The 23,992-nt window shown below is 43.0% G+C and overlaps 1 protein-coding gene across 1 annotated transcript in view; it reads right to left on the bottom strand.

Moving 5' to 3' along the window:
- Window positions 1-4,341: 4,341 nt before the first annotated feature.
- Window positions 4,342-23,992, bottom strand: part of LOC138167753 (immunoglobulin superfamily member 1-like) — a 59,406-nt gene continuing 39,755 nt past the window's right edge. The window contains exons 14-17 of the mRNA XM_069096719.1: window positions 8,239-8,454; window positions 7,469-7,512; window positions 7,132-7,230; window positions 4,342-4,662 (exon numbers count right to left, since the gene is read on the bottom strand). Coding sequence (XP_068952820.1) covers window positions 4,342-4,662; window positions 7,132-7,230; window positions 7,469-7,512; window positions 8,239-8,454 — 680 coding nt within the window. The remainder of the gene's footprint in view (window positions 4,663-7,131; window positions 7,231-7,468; window positions 7,513-8,238; window positions 8,455-23,992) is intronic.

Raw genomic sequence — 23,992 nt, 5'->3', positions numbered from 1 at the left:
ACCCCTTCTATGTACAATGCACCTTTTCAAGATTTTGAATTACCAAAAACACCCATTTCTCTCTAGAAGTCTCATTCTGACTTTTGAGATTGAGATGAAGTGATCAGCACAGTCCACCCAATAAGAAAGAAGCTCATTTTTCTTCAGTATTCCAGGCCTTGGAGCTGCTCTCCACTTGTAGGAAACAGTTATTCAGTTAATCAGTCAATACATATTAGACATAAACCAGGAAGAATGCACCAGGCACTACTGTTGGGCAAAGGCTGCAGCCAGAGCCTCGGAGGTCTGCTCTAAGAGTGTATTTGTAAGGATGAAACTTCTCTAGCAGACCAGCACCAAGGTGAACTTTGCTGGCCAAAAATGGCCAATATCCATCACTGACCAAGAAACACACATGTGTTCAGATGCCTCTTTCTGAGTTCATGTAGCACTGAAGCTTAGACAATATGTGGAGAACAAGGGAAAGGTCTATGGAAAACCCAGGGGGTTGGGATACAGAGAGAAGACAGTATGGGGTGGAAGTTAAGGACTTCCACCAGACACCATGCTGACACCATGGAGCCAGCCCAGTTAGCTCAGATGCCTATGACTGGCAAAGAGAGCAGATGCCTAATGAAGGACTCTGTAAAGCAATGAACAGTGGTCAAGTTAAAGGGCACAAGAGCCAATCCCTTGAAGGCACTTTATGGTTAACACAATGACAGAAGTGGAAGCCGTACCAACATATTGTCACTGACCCTTCCCATGACTCCAGAGAGCAGTTAGTGCTGTCCAGGGCTGATCACTCTGTAGTCACAAAAGCCTTACGTAATGGCTCTGGACATATGGCCCAAGGACAACCTCTGTGATGAGTAAGTTGGCCAAAGATAACCCAGGTGTCACTAAGAAGTGTGTGACACACATGGCATGTATTGAGGAAAGTATTACCAACAGGTGCTGTGTTTTTGAAGATTAGCATCAGCAAACATCTAAGACTTCTGACTCGGCTTTTTTCCCTTTTGAAGGAGAGTGCAAGAAAATGAGTCACAACTTTTTGATAACTGACTGCTTCCTTGAAAATGTATGCACAGGCTTATCTAATAAGCAAGCAGACAACTTCCATGATTGCTGAAATGTTTTGGGGAAAGTACCTCTCAATGTATGCATTTTCTGCCTTTTTCCATTTGGACCAATGCAGAGACTTTGAAATCATGTCGTACAAAGAAATGTTAACTTTGCTTGGCATGAAGAAGTCTAGAACACACCTTATTCATGGGACCCACAACCTCAACATTTCAACCACATCCTGGTGAACACATGGCATCCAGATCGGGACATGTCCCAATCAGGTCCACTGAGAAAAGAAAGAACTTCAGAGACACAAACACACACCTTTCCTGGCAGGAGCTCACAATTCTACCCAGAATGACGCCACTGGCTTTTTGTCCAACTTCCTGGGGTGTGGGCAGCAGTCATGGAGACTTGTAAATGTCCAAGTCTCTGAAGGTAAAGGAATTGCAGAGACCCACCATCAGCAAGTCCCTCTGCTGAGAGAAGCTAAAGGCTGCAGCCCATAGAAACCCTCCGAGATAACGCCAGGATGCCCAAATCTGCCATCACGCCCTTCAACAAGCTCACGAGTTCAGCTGGGCAACCTTGGTGTTCATGGGGGGCACAAGGGAGCAGGTACAAGGCCCCCTTTATCCTCAGTATTGAAGACACAGGGCAATTTGCTCATTTAGAAAGTGGTCTGAGAAACTGATGGGTGCCCATCAAAGATGATCCATTTATGACAACCACTGATTGCCAGTAGGTGAGGATCCCTACTGAGCAAGTGGAGAGTGATGGGCATTCGTCTCAGTGGAATCTGTCCCTTAGGGAGAATAAATATTTATTGAGTGCCTGCTCTACTCTACGTGCTTCACAAAGATGACACCTTCATGTTACAGCATAGGGACCACCTGCCAGTCTGATGAAACCTGTCTTAGCCAGAGAGGGGGTAAAAACAGACATTTCAAGTGAACAACACTGGGCATCCTCTACCCCAGCACCCAAAGACTCCATGAAGTGACCTGGGCCCTCTACAAGTTCTGGTCCAGGAGGCAGGACTTTAGATCTGATGAGGCTGATAATCAGCCAATCCCGTGGGCTAGCCTCAGTATAGGACACAAGGCTTGCCTGACCAGTGACCATATTGCCTTGAGACATCCCAGGGGAAACTGGGGAATCAGTTATTCAGGTGGCCAATGCTCACAAATGACAAGCTCATAATTATCGGGTGTGTTGAAGGAAAATATGTTTCCATTGATATTCGTGTTAGTGACTCCAGGTACCTTTTGAAATGTGTTCTCTCTTGAACATTTTTAATTAGCTAGAACCATGTCTGCACTGTATACTTGGGTAGCTGCTTCTAAGTTTTAGTTCACAAATGAAGCTGCCTGTCTGGCATAGCCCCTAATGGGGGGAGAATCAGAGCAGGGTTTAATGTCATTACTGAATGGCCCAGGCTGTTGAGCACAAGAGGCAGGAGGGCAGAGCTGCCCCTAACAGGAAGGGGAAGGATAGAGAGCAGGAAAGATGGCTGAGGAAAGCTTGGGCGTCAGGGGAGAAGTGAGGCAGGATCCAGAGGCTGGGCCTCCTTGTAGGATCAGGTGGGGGAGTACAGCGTATCATTATAACACATTGTACATTCCTCAAAGGACTCTCGTACTTAGCTGGTCAATGTGAGACAGAAAGGAGGGACCCATCCAGGAGAAATGCCGACAGAAGGTGCTCAGAGTCCAGTCTACCATGAAATGCCACAAGATGAACATTTATTAAGAACCTGCAGCACTTTGGGGAGAACAAGACAGATACTGGGGACACACAGCCTGGAGGCTGAGAGTCTGGGTCTTCAATGAGCCAAGTGTCTCCTGGGGAGACCAGCTGTGGCCTCAGGAAGGCACAGTCCTGGGCACCGAGGGCTGACATGGGGTCCTTGAGGACACCTGGTGTAAGATCAATGCCCTGACTGTCCAGGCTTCTTATCTCAGTCCTCAGGGTTTGGAAAGTGCAGCCAACTGCACTGGGATCTCTCTTCCATACAGTGACACTCCATGGGCAAAACCAGGCTTGTCCTTGGCCAGAAATCAGTGATGCAGGAGCTTGACAGGCCGAGGTCAGGGAGAAGGCACCTGGTTCACAGAGCTGTTGCCCCAAGGGGACATCCCCAACAGGCATCATGGGTGCTCAGGGATGGGGACCTGAGTAAGATTCATCAGAGCTGATATGAAATGGGGCTGAGAGAGAGGAGAACTGGGGGAGGGGAGAGGGAGAGAGGAGAGGGAAGTCTCTGTGTTTATCCCTCAGGCCAAGGACACATGGGCCTGAAAAGTGAGTTCTGAGGGTGTCTCCACACTGTCTGCCTCCTATTCAAGGCCCTTATGTTCAGCTGAATATGGGTCACTCCCTGAGGGCTCCACCATCCCCCAGCCCCCAGGGCCAGGACTGCCCTCCCCAGGCCTTCACCTGCCCCAGGATCATGTCCCTTTCCTTCCCAGGCAACTCACATGGGGCCTCCCCTTGGGGACTATTGGGGGAGGCAGACACCCCAAGGACATGGGCAGCCGGTGCACCTGTAGGGAGCGGAGGAGAACCTAGTATGTGGGGAGATTCTTGGAGCATCCTCTCCTCACCAGGGACAATGTACATGAAGAAGGTTCAGGTTTACATGAAAAGGAAGGAACACAGGACTATGGGAAGGGGAGCTGGGCCTTTACCTCCTGGAGCTGTCTCCCTGCAAGGTCCCTGGTGAGAGAGATGGGAAGGGAAGCAAGGTCAGAGAGGATCCCACAGGAGGAAATGAAGGCCCCAGGCCTCAGCCATCTCCTTGTTCCTTCAGACCCCAGGGGGTTTCACTCTCTCCTCCCACACTCACCCACAGGGATGGGTCCATGGCAGCAGAATTCCAGCAGGAGGAGGCAGAGGAGGAGGAAGAGGAAGGCCACACAGCTGAGGGTGACGATGAGGGTGTAGCTGGGGTATGATGCTGGGGGGGAGAGAGAAGAATCCTCATGAATCACTGGACAGAGGAGATCTTCACCTGGCCTCTGCCAATGTCCCTGAACCTCCTCCTCCCCACAGCCCCCATCACCACCAGTGTTCAATAGTTAGGCACAAATCCAGCTCAGGGAGGCTTCATCCCTTCAAATAAGGGGTAGAAAGGCAGAAGCCAAGATGGGGCAGGGTGAGCCATGAGATATATGGGGGAAGCCCTCGGGCCAGCTCACACCCTGGGCCCCATGGGCCTGGAATTGGGGACAGTGTCAAAAGGATCCTTCCTTCTTATCTGAGTCTCTTGGCTAGAGCCTTTGTATAATTTCCTTATGGGCAATGGAGGGAGTGATCTTTGGCACCTCCAGTGGGTTCTGGGGGCTTCTTCCTCTCACCTCTCACTGTGAGCTGCAGGGGGTCACTGTGCTGTGTCCAGAGACTTCCATTGGTGCTGATTTTGTAGCTGCAGCTGTAACTGCCAGAGTCCTGGGGGGTCACATGGGTCAAGAAGAACTTGGTGCCACCTTGAGAAGCCTCCATGCTCAGCAGGGTTTTCTCATCTCCCTCCTTATACAGAACAAACCTAGAACCCCATGAAGGTCCCCAGCAGAGAAGGGTCACGTTGGCCCCTGAGGCCACCTCTGGGCCAGGCTGGGCTGAGAGGGAAGGCTTGGGGAGAGCATCTGGGAACACAAACAGAGGTGAGGGCCCCTTAAGGTCCATCCACAGCTGGGATGGGGGAGGAGCAAGAGCTGGGAGCCCCCTAAAGATTCCCCAACCATCAGCTCCTTCTTCCATTGGTTCTTTACCATTTTATTGCCCCAAATCTCCTTTTGGAGAGAGATGGATGGTAAAAATCTGATGTTCTCTGTGGCTGCCAAGACACAGGGCAGGTGTTCCTCCTTCTGTCCTTGACCCTTAAGCTTGGAGCAGTTCCTGAGCTGGTCCATCCTTCCACCTTGGCCCTCCCCTTCCTTGGGGACCCCCAGACCTTGTCCCAATATCGACCTCATGATGGTAAAAAGAGTCTGAACAACATGTCCTCGCAGATTTGCTGGACTGCCTCTGAATCCTGACAACCCTCCACTTTATGTCTTAACAACCTGGGCTCACCCTCACCTGTTACCCATATCTCCAGGACCTCACTGGGCTCAGATACATAGTATGGAACCATCCTAGTATGATAAATGCAGCTGTAGTTGCCAGCATCCTGGGCCCTCACAGAGAGGAGGGGAAAGGCAGCTGAGGTCCCAGCTGGGCTCTGGCTCTGCAAGGCCTGAGGGGTCCCCACCTTCAGCAGAGTGAATGTCAGGCCACTGAGGAATGTCTGAGGGGGCTGCCAGCACTGGAGAGTCACATGCATCCCGGGCTCCACCACCAGGCCTGGAAGGGCTGAGAGGGAAGGCTTGGGGAGAGATCCTGGGAGAGGAAGAACACGGGCTGGGAGTCAGGACACCTGGGTCTGGTCCCTGCTCTGCCTCTGAGCCCCTGTGTGACCTTGGGCCAGTCATTGCCCTGCCTGAGTCTCAGTTTGGTTGCTCAGGGTTTTTTAAGTCATGCCTGACTCTTCTTGGCTCCTTTCGGGGTTTTCTTGTTAGAGATCCTGGAGTGGTTTCCCATTTCCTACCACAGTTCATTTTACAGATAAGGAAACCGAGTCAAACAGGGTTAAATGACTCACTCAGGGTCACACAGCTGGTAATTGTCTGAGGCCAGATTTGAACTCAGGAAGAGGAGTCTTCCTAACTCCATGCTCCAGTTCTATCCACTTCACCACTTTCTGCCCCTGGGTCTCAATTGTCTCATCTGTAAATGAGGGTTTGGCCAGAAGATCCCTCACACATTTCTAGCTGTAGCTAGCTAGGAATCTAAGAAGACTTTCACATTCAAGGGAGCTCACTCAAGCCATATTGAGTTTCATCTGATGACTCATAAGAGAGAAGATCGTGACCCCTCACTGTTCATCTGGGCTATTCCTGACAGGCCCAGGGCTCAGCCGAAAACCAGGGCTCAGGTCATGTCCAGGAGTGGGAGGACTCAGGCTCAGTCACCCACTTGTTGTGTGACCTTGGACAAGTCCTTTCTCTCTGGGCTGGCCCTCACTTTGATCATTGGTAATGGGAGGGTTTGGCCTCAGGAACCCTCAAGGCCCATTTCAGTTCAGGGTCTCTGTGACCCTTCTCCCAAGCCCCAGCTCAGTCCCCACCATGACCTTTCTTCCCCAGATTCTATATCAAAAGTGAAATGTTTCATGTCTCCCAAGACCCAAGAGTCCTGCCAGGCCCCAGCGCAGAGCTGGCTGTGTAGACACCAGGCCTTGTCTCTGTGAGGCCCCTGTCTGGGCAGAGAGCAGAGGGGTCATGCTCAGAGTTATTTGGGGCCCACACCCCCTCACCTGGGACCAACAGCTCCAGGGCCTCACTGGGCTTTGATCTTCTAGCAGACACTGTCCAGTCACCGTAAGTACAGCTGTAGCTCCCAGTGTCTTTGGGTCTCACAGATGGGAAGGAGAAGTCAGTCCAGAGATTGGCTGAGATCTGGTACTCTAAAGGCTCCCGGGTCCCAGCCTTCCACAGAGTGAAAGTCACCCCTTCAAGGGAAGACTTGGGCCTTGAGCACCAAAGAGTGATGTGGGTCCCTGGGGCCACCACCAGGCCAGGTTGGGCCCATAGAGTAGGCTTAGGAAGATGTCCTGAGGGAAAGGGGAACCTAAGGTCAAGGTAAGAAGTCATTTCTAGGTCCCCACTCCACCCCCCATCCCTTTAGGGAGAGGGAAAATAGCAATCTTGCCTCTGTTCTCACTTTTGTGTCTGGAGCCTGCCTTGAACTGGAAACACCCCCACTATCCTGGGTCAGAAAGCTGAGGCCACATAGAGCAGGAGAGGGTCCCAGGGTCTCCTCCAGCCTCCCCCCAAACCCTCACTTCAGAATTCCCTGGATTTTGTGCTGTCCCCATAGATCTGTGGGACCCTATGTGAGGTGGGGTAGAATTGGGGATTTGGGAAGTTCCCATCTCCTGTCATCAGGCACAGTCAGCTCCAGGGTCTGGCTGGGATGTGAACCCCTGTGGGGGGCTGTCTTCCTATAATAAATACAGCTATAGCTCCCAGTGTCCTCCACTCTCACAGACAGAAAAGGGAAAACAGCCATCAGCCCTGCAGGGCTCTGTCTCTGCAAGCACTCCAGGCTCTTTGCCTCCAGCAGGGCAAAGCTGTAGTCCTAAGTGGGGTGCCTGTGGTGATATGTCACACCAGATGGCCACTGTTCTTCCTGGGGATATTGTGGAGCCAGGTGGGACTGAAATTAAGGGTTTGGGGAGGAAGAAGTTTAGGGTCATGATCTCTCCCCCTTTTGCCATCAAATCATTCCCTTAACCAGAGCTGAAAACGGGAGAGCGCCAGAGAGAAGGATATGCACCATGCTGGGAGGGCTGAGGGCCTGGGCAGTGCCACTTCACCCAATCAGGGACAGCATCGTGGAACAGCCACAGTTGGAGCTGGGCTTTAAGGATGAGTAGGGAAGTGATGGATGAAGGTGAGAAAGGAATACCAGGCAGGGGGAGCTGTGTGAGCAAAAGCAAAATAGTGGGTCATGAAGAAAGTTGAAGTTGTCATATGTCCAGGTTGATGGGAATTTAGTGAGGGCAGAAAAGAACAAGGGGAGACACGAATGGACAGGCTGGGTGCTGCCACTTTGGGGTTTAGAGGAGACAGGAAAAGTTTCTCTAGACAAGGTTGACTCTGGTAAAGCTGTGCCCCTTCTCCCTAAGGCTGCTGTGTATCCTCTGAGGGAGGAGCAGCCCGGCTCCCCTGGCTGGATCACCAGGGACCCTGACCAGGTGGGGAAAGATCCTGGGTTTGGGCCTGGGAGATGTGCACTCAACTCCAGGCTCTGATATTAAAAAACCCATTGACCTACTCAGGCCATTTTCCCTTCTCTCCAGCCTTAGTTTCCCCATCTCGAAATGGGAAATCATGGTACATGTGTTCTCCTGCTTTCAGTGTCATTGAAAGGAAAGATTTTAGAACTTTATTTCTCCCCAAAAAATGTGAGCAGGGAAGTAAGGACTACCCAAACACTGGGGAGGTAGGAGTGGTAAGGGGCTGAACATAGTGTAGCCTGAGGGTTTGTGCCACTTGAAGCTGCCTCCCCAGAGAGGGCTCTGGGCTCCCCTCTCAGGACCAGCTCTCTCCCAATCAGGGATGGCTGCAGACCAGCACCCCTCACCTGTCACCACCAGGGCCAGGGGCTCACTGAGCTTTGACCACAAGGTCCCCTGCCCAGAGCGGCAGCTGTAGTTTCGCCCATCTCTCCAGGCATCCACACTCCTAAGCACGAACTCTGCCTGCTGCCCAGAGGCATTTCTCTCCTCTCTGAGCTCTCCATCACTCCAGAGCTGGAATCGGTCACTCCCCAGGTGGCCCTGGCACATGAGGGTCACATCTGCTCCCCCAGGAACCACAGGACTGGGGACAGCCCAGAGGGTGGGTCTGGGAAGGGGGTCTGAGAAGGAAACAGATTGGATTCTGAGAGATTTGTCTGGCCCCCGTGTTTCTTTCAGCACTGGATTCAGAAGCCCTTCCCTGAGTCACCCCCTCCATTAATTCCAATGTCCCCTGTTTCCCTCCCTGCTTGTCGTGGGAGAGGCTGTCAGGGTTGTTCTGGCTCGAGAAGGGGAAAGGGAACAGTGGGATGTTGGGGGCAGGACTCACCCATCTGTGACTGCACCACCCAGCCCAGACACAGCCCTGTAAGAGAAGCTCAGGTTATCGATGCCTCTCCTCCAACCCTCATTGACCCCCCCAGCTCTCGTCAAAGCCCCTCAGCCTCTAATTCTGCTTTGACCACAATATAAAGGAAGAGCCTTTGAGCAGACACTGGGCTCCTGCTCTGCCCCAAATGATTCTGTCTCCTCCTTAGGCTCCTCCATGTCCTTCAGGGTCGGGAGCCAAAGACCTTGTCACAATGTCCCTCCCTCCCCAGGACTGACCCTGGAGACTCACCAGTGGACATCAGGAAAGTGACTGTGGGGCCCATGCTGGGTCTTCACCTCTGTCCTGGGCTACCCAGCCTCAGATGTGCAGAAGAGAAAAGGTAAGTTTAGGAGAGGCTGGCTCAGGATGTGGTGGCCAGCCCTGATGACTTACACCTCTTAAACCCAGGCCCCACGATTTCCGCTCTTCTGGTGATGAGTGAGAGACCATGGTCCTATAAGGCTCAGCTCTGAGGGGATCAGGGTGTCTTAAGGTAAATGTAGCCTGCCAAGGACCAAGGGCTCTGATGGATAACTGGTATTGCAGATCACTGAAGGGGACCAGAGGCAAAATTACCAAGTCTTTCCCAGAAATGACCTGGATCCCCATGAAAGCCTCAGCCTGAAAGGACCAAGATTGGCCACAAAAGCCTAAGGCCATGTCCTTAAAACCAAGCCTCAGACTCTTGACCCACTTGTTTTTTGAACCCATGTTCCATGTGTGATCGTCCTTTAGGGTCAGTCTCATCTTCTACTGGTTGTGATGAATAACATGAATAAGAAAATGGCTATATAATTTATATAGCATTTTCAGGTTTGCCAAGAATTTTACAAATATTTTCTCATTTGATCCTCACAAAAACATGGGAGATTTATTATCCCCATTTTAAAGATGAGAAAACTGACATAGGCAGAAATTAACAAATCAAAGAAACGATCAATAATTTCATTAAAGAGTATGCAAAAATTATACACTAGGACCAGGTGGAATTTATACCAGGAATGTAAGGTTGAGATACTAGGAAAACTATTAGTATAATTGACCATGTCAACAATAAAACCAATAGAAATCATATCATTATTTCAATAGATGCAGAAAAAGTTTTTAACAAAATACAACACCCATTCCTATTAAAAAACGCTAGAAGGCCTAGAAATAAATGGACTTTTACTTAAATTAAAAGTATCTATTTAAATCCATCAACAAGCATTATTTGTCATGGGAACGATATAGACGGCTTCTGAATAAGATCGGGGGAAGCAAGGATGCCCACTATCACCATTTTTCAACAGTGTTCTTACTAGAAATGCTAACTCTAGCAATAAGAGAAGAAAAAAGAAACTGAAAAACACTGAAAACAGACAATGAAAAAAGAAAACTATCACTTTATGCAGACGATGTGATGGTACACCAAAAGAATCCTAGAAAGTCAACAAAAACTAGTTGAAATCATTTAAAACTAGAGCAAAGAAAGTAATTGGCTTCAATCTGCACTCAGACTCTGTAATTCTTTCTATGGATGTGTGTAGCCTTTCCCACCACGTGTCTTATAGCGTTGCCTTGATGAGAAGATCCCAGTCTATTAAAGTTAGTCATCACAGATACAATGGGTCTGTAGTTGTGTGCAATATTCTCCTGGTTCTGCCCCCCTCACTCAGCATCAGTTTATATAAGCCTCTCCAGGTTATTATGAAGTCCATCAGTTCCTCATTTCTTATAGCACAATAGTATTCCGCTACATTTGTATGCCACAACTTGTTTAGCCATTGCCCAATTGATCGGCATCCCTTTGATTTCCAATTCTTTGCCACCACAAAAAGAGCTGCTGTAAATATTTTTTTAATTATGTGTCCTCCTCCCACTTGTATGATCTCTTTGGGATACAAGCCTAGAAGTGGTATTGTTGGGTCAAAGGGTACACACATTTTTATAACCCTTTGAGCATAGTTCCAAATTGTTCTCCAGAATGATTGGATCAGTCCACAACTCCACCAACAAGGCATTAGTGATTCAATCTAACCACATCTTTTCCAACACTTATAATTTTCCTGTTTTGTCATGTTAGCCAATCTGACCAGTGAGCTGTGGTACCTAAGAGTTGTTTTGATTGCATTTCTCCAATCAATAATGATTTAGAGCATTTTTTCATATGATTATAGATATCTTTAATTTCTTCCCCTAAAAACTGTCTGTTCATAACATTTTACCATTTATCAAATGGGGAATGATGTGTAATCTTGTAAATTTAACTCAGTTCTCCATACATTTTAGAAATGAGGCCTTTATCAGAGACACTGGTTATAAAAATTTTCCTAATTTTCTACATCCCTCCTAGTCTTGGTTACATTGGCTTTTTTTGTACAAAAATTTTTCCATTCAAGGTAATCAAAATTATCCTTTTTGTAATGCTCTCTATCTCTTATTTAGTCATAAATCCTTTCTTTCTCCATAAATCTGAGAGGCAAACTATTCCTTACTGTCCCAGATTACTTACAGTATCAGCCTTTATATCTAAATCATGTACCCATTTTGACTGTATTTTGATATATGGTGTAAGATGTTGGTCTATGCCCAAATTCTGCCATTCTCTTTTCCAGTTTTCCCAGCAGTTTTTGTCAAATAGTGAGTTTTTATCTCAGGAGTTGGAGTCTTTGGGTTTATCAAACAAGAGATTACTATAGTCAGTGACTATTGTGTCTTGTGTAACTAATCTATTCCACTGATCCACCACTATTTCTCAGCCAGTGCAAAGAATTTTTGATGACCACTGCTTTATAATACAGTTTTAGATCTGGTACGGCTAGGCCACCTTCCCTGGCATTTGTTTTCCTTAATTCCCTTGATGTTCTGGACCTTTTGTTCTTCCAGATGAATTTTGTTATTTTTTTCTAGCTCTATAAAAATGGGATTTTTTTGGTAATTTGATTGGAATGGCACTAAACAGGTAAATGAATGTGAGTAAAATTGTCGTTTTTATTATATTAGCTTCGTCTACCCATTAGCAACTGATGTTTTTCCAATTATTTAGATCTTATTTTGTTTCTGGAAAAGTGTTGTGTTTGCAGTGGTAGAGGTCCTGGGTTTGTTCTGGCAGGTTGACTCCCAGATGTTTTATAATGTCAACAGTAACTTTAAATGGAATTTCTCTTCCTATTTCTTGTTATTGGGCTTCATTCGAAATATATAGGAATGCTGAGGATTTATGTGAGTTTATTTTATATCCTCCAAATTTGCTAAAGTTATTTATCATGTCAAGTAGTTTTTTACTTGATTCTCTAGCATTCGCTAAATATATCATCATATCATCTGCAAAGAGTGATAGACTTAGTTCTCTCCTTTGCCTATTCTAATTCTGTCAATTTCTTTTTCTTCTCTTATTGCTAGAACTAACATTTCTAGCACCAAATTAAATACCAAGGATGATGGTGACATCCTTGTTTCACCCTGATTTATTGGAAATTGTTCTGGCTTATCCCCATTACATATAATATTTCCTGTTGGTTTTAGGTAGTTGCTACTTATCATTTTAAGGAACACTTCATTTATTCCTATGCATCCTAGTGTTTTTAATAGGAATGGGTGTTATTTTGTCAAAAGCTTTTTCTGCATCTACTGAGATGATCATATGGTTTCTACTACTTTTGCTATTGATATGATTGGTTATGCTAATACTTTTCCTAATATTGAACTAGTCTTGCATTCCTGGAGTAAATCCTACCTAATTTATAAATTTACCTAATTACAAAATGAGTATGTTATTCTCATGATAAGTTGCTGTAATCTTTTTGCTAATATTTTATTTGAAATTTTTGTATTTATGTTTATTATTTCATTATGTTCATTAGTTCACTATGATCTATAATTTTCTTTCTCTGTTTTTGTTCTTCCTGATTTAGGTGTCAGTACCATATTTGTATGATAAAAAGAATTTGGTAGGACTCCTCCTTCTCTAATTTTTTCCCAAAAGTCTATAAAGAACTGGAATTAATTGTTCTTTAAATGTTTGATAGAATTCACTGGTAAATCCATCTAACCCTGGGGATTTTGTTTTCCTAGGGAGTTCACTGATGGTTGTTCAATTGCTTTTTCTGAGATGAAGTTATGTAAATATTTTACTTCCTCTTCATTTAATTTGGGCAATTTACATTTTTTGTAAATATTCATCCATTTCACTAAAAATGTTAAATTTATGACCATACAATTAGGCAAAATAATTCCTTTTTTTTAATTTCCTCTTCATTAGACGTAAATTCACCCTTTTTATTTTTGATACTGGTAATTTGGTTTTCTTCTTTTTTTAATCTAATGGATTTTATTGTTTTTATCATAAAACCAGCTCTTACTTTTATTTTTTAGTTCAATAGTTTTCTTAATTTCAATTTTATTAATTTCTCCTTTGGTTTTGAGTATTTCTAATTTGGTATTTGATTGCAGATGTTCAATTTGTTCTTTTTCTAACTTTTTCAGCTGCATATCCAATTCATTGATCTCCTTTTTCTCTATCTTATTCACGTAAACATTCTGAGATATAAAACTTCCCCTAAGAACTGCTTTGACTGGATCCCATAAATTTTGGTATGTTGTCTCATTATTGTCATCCTCTCGATGAAATTACTGAGAGTTTCTATGATTTGTTGCTTGTTCCACTCATTCTTGAGTATTAGATTATTTAGTTTCCAATTAAATTGTAGTCTATTTTTCCATGGTCCTTTGTTATATATAATTTTATTGCATCATGATCTGAAAATGATTCGTTTAATATTTCTGCCTTTCTGCATTTCATTGTGAAGTTTTATGCCCTAGTACATGGTTAATTCTTGTGTATGTGCCATGTACAGCTGAGAAGAAGGTATGTTTACTTTTTATCACCCTTCAATTTTCTCCAGTTGCACACACTTTTGAAAAGGGACAAGGTCAAAATAGAGAATAGAACAAGTGGGGGGCAGGATAGGATGGAGGGAAATATAGTCAGTCTTTCACAATATATCCACGATGAAAATGTCTTGTGTAGCTACACATGTACAACCTATATTGAATTGCTTAGCTTCCCATTAAGGGTGGGTGATAAGGGAGGAAGGGAAAGAATCTGGAATTCAAATTTTTTGAATCAAATGTTTAAAAAAATTTTTTTACATGCAACTGGGAAATAAGATATACAGACACTGCGGTATAGAGATGAATCTTGTCCTACTGGAAAGTCAGAGGGGGTATGGGGAAGATATAGGAGAGAGCAGATTGGGGGAGGGGGAATACAGTGGAATAACTGTTTTGGGATGATGGGTAGGGGAAATACAGGGAGTAAATTGTAACTCAAAATCTTGTGGAAATGAATGATGTAAACTAAAAATAACCATGAAATTTAATTTAAAAAATAAAGATTTTAGTATTTAAAAAAAAAGAAAGAAATTACCAAGCAAAATTGCCCTTAAATTCTAGAACCAGAGGGCACAATAGAAATTAAAAGAATCCACTGATCACCTCTTTAAAAATATCCCCAAGGGGCGGCTAGGTAGCACAGCAAGTAAAAGCACCAGCTCCAGTGTTAGGATGACCTGGAGATCGAATCCCGGGCTCTGACACTTAGCACCCACCCAGAAACACCTGGCCATGTAACCTTGAGCAAGTTACTTAACCCTGATTGCTTAAAAAAAAGATCCCCAAAAGAAAACTCCTATGAATATTATAGCAAATTTCCAGAGTTCCCAGGTGTAATAGTAATGGAATTTAAAGATCCCCCTGTATTGGCTTGGTTTTTGTGTTGTGTTAAAACCCAGAACTTGCCCACTTGTGGTATGGATTCACTTTTTAACGTGAAAAGAGAGGGCTGACCTGGGAGGAGCTGGTGCCGTGGATTTGGAGAGGTACAAGCAGAGGAAGAGAAGTAGAAGAATTTTTGGAAGCAGCATCGTGGAGGCAGAGAGAGAGAGAAGACTGCTGAGAGCCACTTTGAGCTGCCCAGGACTTTTGAGAGCTGCCACCCAGAGCTTCCAAGGACTGAGGAGATATGGCTGTGATGCTGGTACTTTGTCTGTTTTGATGTTGTTTTGCCAGATTAGTCCACTGGTGAAGGCCAGTGCTGTTGTTGCAGAGGTCCTGGAACTTTGCTGTTGGTTCAGAAGCCCTGAAGAAGGAATTTTTTTTGTTGTATGTTTACAGAAATCCTGGGAGAGGGTCTTGGTCATGTTTTTAAGGGCCCTAAGACTGTTCTGCAGAGAATGAATTAATGATGATATTGGCAATGTATCTGGTGGCCCTGTTAAGCTTTGTCTCCCCAGGAACAGAGATTGCTGAGAACTTGCCTCAGGTCAAGATGAAGAAAAGACCTCTCTTTAGGTATTAAATGCTGTGATGATATCTTAACTTTGTTGTAACTCAGGGGTAGATGGCCTTTGTACTCTCTACAGACTCTTTTGATGGTGCTTGGCGTTAACTGATGATAATTGTAATTCAGTTGTCATCCAGGAGTGGGAAACTTTTGCCTTTTTTGTGCTCTGTGACTGCCCAAATGAATGTACTTTGTTTATGATTGGGGACTAATCTCCATTTGGAAGAGGGACTTTGTGATTGACTAAATGAATGTACAGCCTAGAAGTGGAGTAGTACTAGGAAATTATTGAATTACACTTGGTGATTACGGTATTTTGAATTATGCTGTATTTTTATTTTCTCTGTTATTAATTTGTCACTGAATAAAATGGAGAGTGGCTATGATGATATTTTGAACATTGGGAAGTTGCCTTTGATTTCCAGGTCAAGGAGAAAATACTGCAAGCAGTCAGGAATAAACAATTTGAGTATTATGGAAATACAATTGGGATAACACAAGACTAAGCAGCTTCTACTCTAAGGGATCAAAGGGCTTGGAATATGATATTCTGGACATCAAAGGAGCTAGGAATAAAACCAAGAATCACCGACCCAGCAAAACTGAGCATAATGCTTCAGGGGGAAATATGGTCATTCAACGAAATAGAGGATTTGCAAGCATTCTTGATGAAAAAACCAGAGCTGAACAGAAAATTTGGCTTTCAAATACAAGAAGCAAGATAAGCATGAGAAGGTAAATAGGAAAAAGAAATCATAAGGAACTTATGAACAATTGACCTTCCTACATGGAAAAACAATAATTGTAACTCATAAGACTTTTCTCAGTATGAGTACAGTTGAGGGGAATATATATGCACATTATATATATACACACACACACACACACACATACATATATATATGTATGTATAGGAGGGTATAGGTGTGTATAAATATATATATATATGCAAGGGTGTGCATATATATGTACATGTATACATAGACAGAGGGCACAGGATGAGTTGAATATGAAGGGATGATATGTAAAAAGGTCAAACTAAGAGTTGAGAGGAATATATTGGGAGAAGGGAAAAGGGAGAGATAGATTAAGATAAATTATCTCATATAAAAGAGGGAAGATAAAACTGTTGCAGTGAAGGGGAATAGCAGGAAGGTAAAAGGGAATGGAACAACCTTACTGTCATTGAATTTGACTTAGGGAGGGAATAACACACACTCTATTGGGTATCTTACCCTACAGGAAAATAAGGGAGAAGGGGATAAGAGTAGGAATGATAGAAGGGAGGGCAGATTGGGGGAGAGTATAGTTATAAGCAAACATTTTTGAAAAGGGACAGAGTCAAAGGAGAAAATAGAATAAGTGAGGGGCAATATAGGATGGAGGGAAATATAATTAGTCTTTCACAATATACCTACTATAGAAATGTTTTCTGTAACTACACATGTACAACCTATATTGAATTGCTTATCTTCCCAGTAAGAGTGGGTGAGGAGGGAAGAAGGGAAAGAATCTGGAAATCAAAGTTTTAAAAGTGAATGTGAATTTTTAAAACCTGCTTTTTTTTTGTTTGTTTTTTACATGCAACTGGGAAATAAGATATACAGGTACCGAAGTGTAGAAATCCATCTTGTCTTACTAGAAAGTTGGGGGGAGTGGTATGGAAGAGGATATAAGAGAGAACAGACTGGGGAAAGGGGTATTCAGTAGGCTAGCTATTTGGAGTGCAGTTAGGGGAAAGATGGGGAGAAAAATTTGTAACTCAAAATCTTGTGGAAATGAATATTGAAAACTAAAAATAAATAAATAAATTGGAAAAAAAAACTGTATATACCTTGTACAGGTTCCACTATTACAGGATTTTTACTGGGGCAATATTCTCTGGGTTTTTTCAAGATCAACAAGGGGAAGGTGAGAGCACTTATAGTTTACTCTGCCATCTTGGATCCTGGAAGTTCAAGTAGGTAACTTTCAAACATTTAGTCTGTGGGCTGATAGCCTTAGGAGTAGCTGCTGCTGCTGCCAGAAGCCTTGAGCTTGTCTCTCATCCAGTTCCAACAGACCACCATCTTAGGCTGAGAAGTTTGGGAATCCCCACTGCTATAGGTGACTCAGTTTCCTGGGACTTGCTCCAGCTATGCTGTGGTTGGGTCTGTCAGAAGTCAGAATTTTTAAAAATGAATGTTAAAAGTTATTTTCATATGTAATTGAAAAAATAAAAATATTATTTAAATGTTTTTCTTTTATGGAGATGATAAGATGATTTAGTTGGTGAACCATCAAGACTTACAATTTTAAAAACAGTACAAGAAATAATTTTGGTAAATTTTCAGGATACAAAATGAACGCAAGGAACCCCTGACTCTGTATATTGCAAAAAAAAAAAAAAACCCTCCTTATAAAGATATAAAAACAAAGAAGTTACACAATCAAGGCACAAACAGGAAATACAGGAAATCAAAAATAAAGACAAGGTTTAATCATTCAGTTATCGACCCCAGATGTGGTTTCCTTGAGATTATGGGACAGCCAGATGATGAAATTCTATTATCAGTACATCTGGCAATTTCCTGTGTAATTTAGAGTCTGAAAAAGTTACTTAAAGCAGAACTTATTAACCTTTTCCCAATCTCAACCCATAATCAAGTAATCAAGCCCTTCTTAGACTGTGCCTGGAGAAAACATATGGGGTCCAGACCCACAGTTTAAGAATCACTGAGAGGTTAAATGAATTGCCCAGGGCCAGGGAACCATTATGAGCTACAGTGGGACTTGAATGCAAGTCTTCTTGGCTTCATGTTGTGGAGTCAAAAATTAACCAATCTACAATAAAAGACACTGAGGCAGAGCTCTGATCCAATGGCACTTCATTAAAGGGTCTGTGGCCCCTTCTAATGAAGTAAACCTCAGGTCTGCCTCATGATCTCAGTGGTTGACAGACCTTGTCCTTGACCCTTCAGGAGGGTCTATACAAAATACATGATCTCATTGGTTAACAAACAAGCTAAGGAACAGACCATGACAGAACTATCTTCAGGTTTCAGGAGGTCCTACCAAGCTGAGGAGCAGACCAGTGGTCTAGGCTGATGAAGAAATGTTAAAATAATTTACAAGTGAATTTTATAAAACATTGAAAGAACAATTAATCCTAATACTGTATAGAATATTTGGAAAAATAGGCAAAGAAGGAGTCCTACCAAATTCTTTTTAGTACTGATAATGAAACCATGAACAGTCAAAACAGAGAAAAAAAATAATCGACCAATTTGCCTAATGAATATATATATATATATGCAAAGAGTTTAAATAAAATATTAACAAAAAGATTAGAGCAAATTATCATGAAAATAATAAAGTATGAATAGGTCAGATTTATACCAGGAATGCAGGGCTGGCTCAATAACAATGAAACTCTCAGCATAATTGATCATATCAACAACAACAAAAAATAGAAATGAAATTATTATCTCAATAGATACAGAAAAGGCTTTTGACAAAATGCAACACCCATTCCCATTAAAAACACTAGAGAGTATAGGGCTAAATGGAATCTTCCTTAAAATGACAAATAACATCTACCAAAAATCATCAGCAAGTATTATAGAGAAAGGGAACAAGCTACAAGCATTGCTAATAAGATCAGGGATGAAACAAGGATGTCCAATAACACCACTGTTATTCAATATGGTACTAGAAATGCTAGCTCTAGCAATAAGAGAAGAAAAAGAAATGGAAGGCATTAGAATAGGCAAAGAAGAGACTAAGCTATCACTCTTTGCAGGTGATAGGATGATACACTTAGAGAATCCTAGAGAATCAAGTAAAAAACTACTTGAAATAATAAAAAATTTTAGCAAAGTTGCAGGATATAAAATAAACCCACATAAATCCTCAGCATTCCTATATATTACTAACAAAGCTCAACAGCAAGAGATAGAAAAAGAAATTCCATTTAAAGTTATTGTAGACATTAGAAAATATTGGGGAGTCTTCCTGCCAAAACAAAGCAAGGAACCACATGAACACAATCACAAAACACTCTTCACACAAATAAAGTCAGATCTCAATAGTTGGAAAAAAAATCAATCACTCATGGTTAGGCCAAGATAATATAATAAAAATGATAGTTTTACCTAGATAAATTTACTTATTCAGTGACATATCAATCAAACTACAAAAACTTATTTTAGAGAGCTAGAAAAAATAATAACACAATTCATCTGAAAGAACAAACGGTCTAGAATATAAAAGGAATTGAGGAAAATAAATGCTGGGAAAGGTGGCCTAGCTATATTGTACCTTAAATAGTATTATAAAGCAGCAAACATCAAAACTACTTGGTACTGGCTAAGATATAAAGGGGTAGATCAGTGGAATAGTTGGTCAAAGATTATAGCAATCTACTGTTTGATAAACCCAAAGATTCCCTCTTCTGGGATAAGAGCTCACTGTTGGACAAATCTGCTGGGAAACTGGAAAATAGTATGGCAGAAACTGGGTATAGACCAACATCTTACACCATATACCAAAATACAGTCAAAATGGGTACATGATTTAGATATAAAGGTTGATACAATAAGCAAACAGGGAGATTCATGGGGAAAGGAAGAATGTATGACCAATGATAGAGAGCATTACAAAATGCAAAATGGATAATTTTGATTACATTCAAATGAAAAGTTTTTGCACAAACAAAGCCAATGCAACCAAGATTAGGAGGGAAGCAGAAAACTGGAAAAGAAGTTTTACAGCTAGTGTCTCTGTTAAAGGCCTAATTTCTAAAACATACAAAGAAATGAATCAAATTTATGAGAATACAAGTCATTGCTAAATTGATAAATGGTCAAAGGATATGAATGTCAGTTTTCAGAGGAAGAAATTAAAGAAATCTATAATCATATGAAAAATCCTCTAAATCATTATTGATCAGAAAAATGCAAATCAAAACATTTCTGAGGTACCACATGTACTGCCAATGCAATATTTACAACACTGACCATGACTATAAATATCCCCATATAATGCTCAATCACAAAATATAGCAGACTCTCCTTATAAAGGATAGAACCAAAACACTTATTTTGACGCCAGAAAACTAAATTCCAAAGCCAGTAAGCCAATTCCATCATAGCAGCAAAGAAGCTAATAAGCCATAACAACACAGAGAGCCACAGCATCCTTTAGCCTTCCCAGAAACCAATATAAGATCATTATTTACTCACAAACCTGACTAACTCCTTGACTGAGCATCCTCTCTCTCCCACTATCTCTCTCTCACTATTCCACTATCTCTCTAGCTCTGACTCCCAGCTTCCTGGGCTCTGCTTCACCCTTTAGCAAACTCTTCCCACCATGTGACCAGGCTCCATGTGACTATATTCAACCTATTAAGAAGCATAGTTTATTTTCAAAGCAGGGAAGGTCTTCAAATTTCCCTAGGCTTATTAAAGTGCAGGGAAGATATTCTAATTCCCTTCACCTATCAGATTGGCTAACATGAAAAAACAGGAAAATGATAAATGTTGGAGAAGATGTGGGAAAATTGGAACACTAATTCATTGCTGGTGGAGTTGTGAATTGGTCCAACCATTCTTCAGAGCAATCTGGAACTATGCCCAAAAGGTTATAAAACTGCCCATATCCTTTGACCCAGTGATACTATTTCTAGGTCTTTATCACGAAAAAATATTATACAATTGGGGAAAGGACCCATATATACAAAAATATTTATAGCAGCTCCTTTTTTGATGGCAAAGAATAGGAAACTGAGAGAATGCACAGCGTTGGGGGAATGGCTGAACAGGTTGTGGTATATGAATTCATGGAATAGCATTGTGCTATAATAAATGATGAGCAGGCAGACTTCAGAAAAACCTGGAAAGACTCATATGGGACAGATGCTAAGTGGACCAAGAGAACATTGCACACAGTAACATCCACATTGTGCAATGAATTAACTTTGATAGACTTATCTATTCTTAGCAATGCAGGGGTCTAAGACAACTCCAAAAGCCTCATGATGGAAAATGCTGTCCACATCCAGAAAAAGAACTATGGAGTTTGAATGCAAATACAAGCATAGGATTTGTGCTCTCTCTCTCTCTCTCTCTTTTTTTCTGTTTCCTCTTTCACATGGTTTCTCCCATTGGTTCTAATTCTTCTTTACAAAATGACTGATGTGAAAATAGATTTAATGTGAATATATATGTTTAGCCTGTATCAATTTACATGCTGTCTTGGGATGGGGGAAGGGAGAGATGGGGAGAAAATTTAGAACTTAAAACCTTAGGGAAGTGAATGCTGAAAACTAAAATAAATAAATAAAATAGAGAGCAAGAAAATGATTCACAAATTGGTAGTGGCTGACCACTTCCTTGACAATTTATACACAGGCTTAAATAATTAGCAAGCAGATAGTTTTCATGGCTGCTCATATGGTTTAGAAGTATCTCCCAATATAAGTATTTTCTGCCTGTTTTCATTTGGAGCAATGGAGAGATTTTGAAATCATGATATACAAAGGAATGTTAGCTTTGGTTGGCATGAAGTCTGGAACAGCATCATAATTCATGGACCCATATCCTCAACATTTCAGCCACATTCTGGGGAACATATTTGCATGCAAGATGGATTTTGTTATTCTTTTTTAGATAATAGTTTCCAATATTATAGATATAAGTTTTCAGGATCCATGGCCATAAAACATTTCTACTGTAACTGTGTATCATTATATAACCTTGCATAACACAACATTTGTACTTATGATATGGAAAACTGCCCTCTTTGTGTGCTCCTCTATAAATCAAGTGGGCACTGGTTAGTGAGAATGGATTTGTGCATTTGTGTAATGCACAGGTTGGAATGGTCTACATGTCTTGAGCTGCCACCATGAAGGCTTGGGTCTATTTCTGAATGCTGCTTGTCTCAACTGGCCCCCATTGAGACTTAGGGGAATGTTGTAGGAGCTGGAGCTCCTGCTCAGTATATTCTCGACAGCCCCTTTGAGAAGAATAATTAGGGGATCCTGTAGGACTTGGTCTTCACATTATCAGGACCCATCGAGAAGAATAAATTAATTACCCCTAATTCTGTCTCTGCTGCCATCATTCTGGATGCCAAGATCAAGAGTGACCCTGCTAGATGGGGCAGCCCAAATGCTGCAGGGTTACATGACATCCAGATGGGGACGTGTCTCCATAAGGTGTAGTGAGAACAGAATAAAAACTTCAGTGGAGTAAGCCTATGGCTTCCCTGGCACATGCATGCAGTGCGTTCTACCCAGAAGGATGCCACTGGTTTTGTGTCCAACTTCCAGGTGTTTGGGAAGCAGGCACATGGATCTGTCTATGTCTGAGTATCTGTAGATATAGAGACTGCAGACCCCCCCACCATCAGCATGCCCCTCTGCTGAGAGAGAGAAGCTAAAGGATGCTTACCACCTATCTCAGCTGCAACCCATAGAAACCCTCAGAGACACAATACAGGATGCCCATCTCTGCTGTCACACCCTTCAACAAGGTCAGGAGTTCTGCTGGGCAATTTTGGTGCTCATGGGGGACACAAGGCAGTGGAGGGAAGGTCCACTCGACATTTAATAGGAGAGAGACAGGACACCTTGTTCATTTACAAAAATAGTCTGAGAAATGGGTGAGCAGAGAGCCCTTCAATGAGGACTCCCTTTTTATAATTGCTGATTGTCAGCAGGTGAGATGTCCTGCTGAGCAAGTTCAGAGTGATGGGCACTCCTCTCAGGGGAGTCTGTCCCACAGAGAGAATAACAATTAATAAAGTGCCCATTATCTTCCAGATACTTGCTAAGTGCTTTACAAGATGATCGCCTTTATGTTTTACCAAGGGACCACTAGCCCATCATACAAAGTCTGTCTGAACTAGAGAGCGGTTAGAAACAAACATCTCAAATGATCAACACTGGACATTCTCTATGTCACTCTGAAGTGCCCTGGGCCCTCTACAAGTTCTGGCCAAGAAAGGCAGGACTTTGGTTCTAATGAGGCAGATAATCAGCCAATGGCATGAACTAGCCTTGGGCAGGTCCCAGGAGAGCAGGGCTTGCCTGGCCAGAGACCAAACAGACTTAGCACGCTCCAGGTGAAAATGGGGACTCAGTTACCCATGTGACTGGTAATCTCTAATGTCAGCACTAAGCATTGGGTGCCTGGAATGAAAGTCTATGTTTTCATTGATATTCACATTAGTTACTTCCGGCACCTTTTGAAATTGTACAGTTGGGTAGCTATGTCTAAGTTGTAGTTCACAAATGAAGGTGCCTTTCTGGCAGAACCCCCTCAGGTGGAGGATGTAATGTAATGAAGGAGGGTCCAGGCTGGTGAGCCCAAGAGGCAGGAGGAGAGAGCTGCCCCTGACAGAAAGGGCGAGGATAGAGAGTAGGCCCCTGGGAAAGGGGCTGAGGAGAGCTTGGGGGTCAGGGGAGGAGGGAGGAAGGACCCTGGCATCTGGGCCTGCTAGGGTGAAGTGGGGGAATCACCAGCTCTGCTGTCCATGCACTGAACCTGGAGAATGTCCCTTCCTCCACATTTTACTGAATAGTCCCCTTAGTTTCTAACTGAGTCTCTTTAAGCCAGGGGAGCTGCGGCATGTGCATAAATGAGTGGCAGCAGCAGCAAAAGGAGAAAGAGAAAGAAATACAGAAACAGAGAGAGGCATAAAGAAAGAAACAGAGAGAGAGAGAGAGAGAGAGAGAGAGAGGTCACCTTGCCTGCAAGCAAAACTCTGGGTTTTGATGTATGACACTGAGGAAAACCGAATTTTGTTTGGGGATTTGGGGGCGTCTGAGGGCTTGTGCAGATGTGCTGGGAACAGAAAAGCCTGACAGCAGCAGGAAGCCTGCCCAGTGACCCTGGGGGAGGGCTGCTGCAGGGGG

Source organism: Petaurus breviceps, unplaced genomic scaffold (assembly GCF_028583685.1).
Source record: "Petaurus breviceps papuanus isolate PSGF00001 unplaced genomic scaffold, PetGlider_PUasm1.0 296, whole genome shotgun sequence".
Lineage (NCBI taxonomy): Eukaryota > Metazoa > Chordata > Mammalia > Diprotodontia > Petauridae > Petaurus > Petaurus breviceps.
Note: the sequence above shows the minus strand (reverse complement) of the source record. Positions and strands in the feature narration are given on the sequence as shown.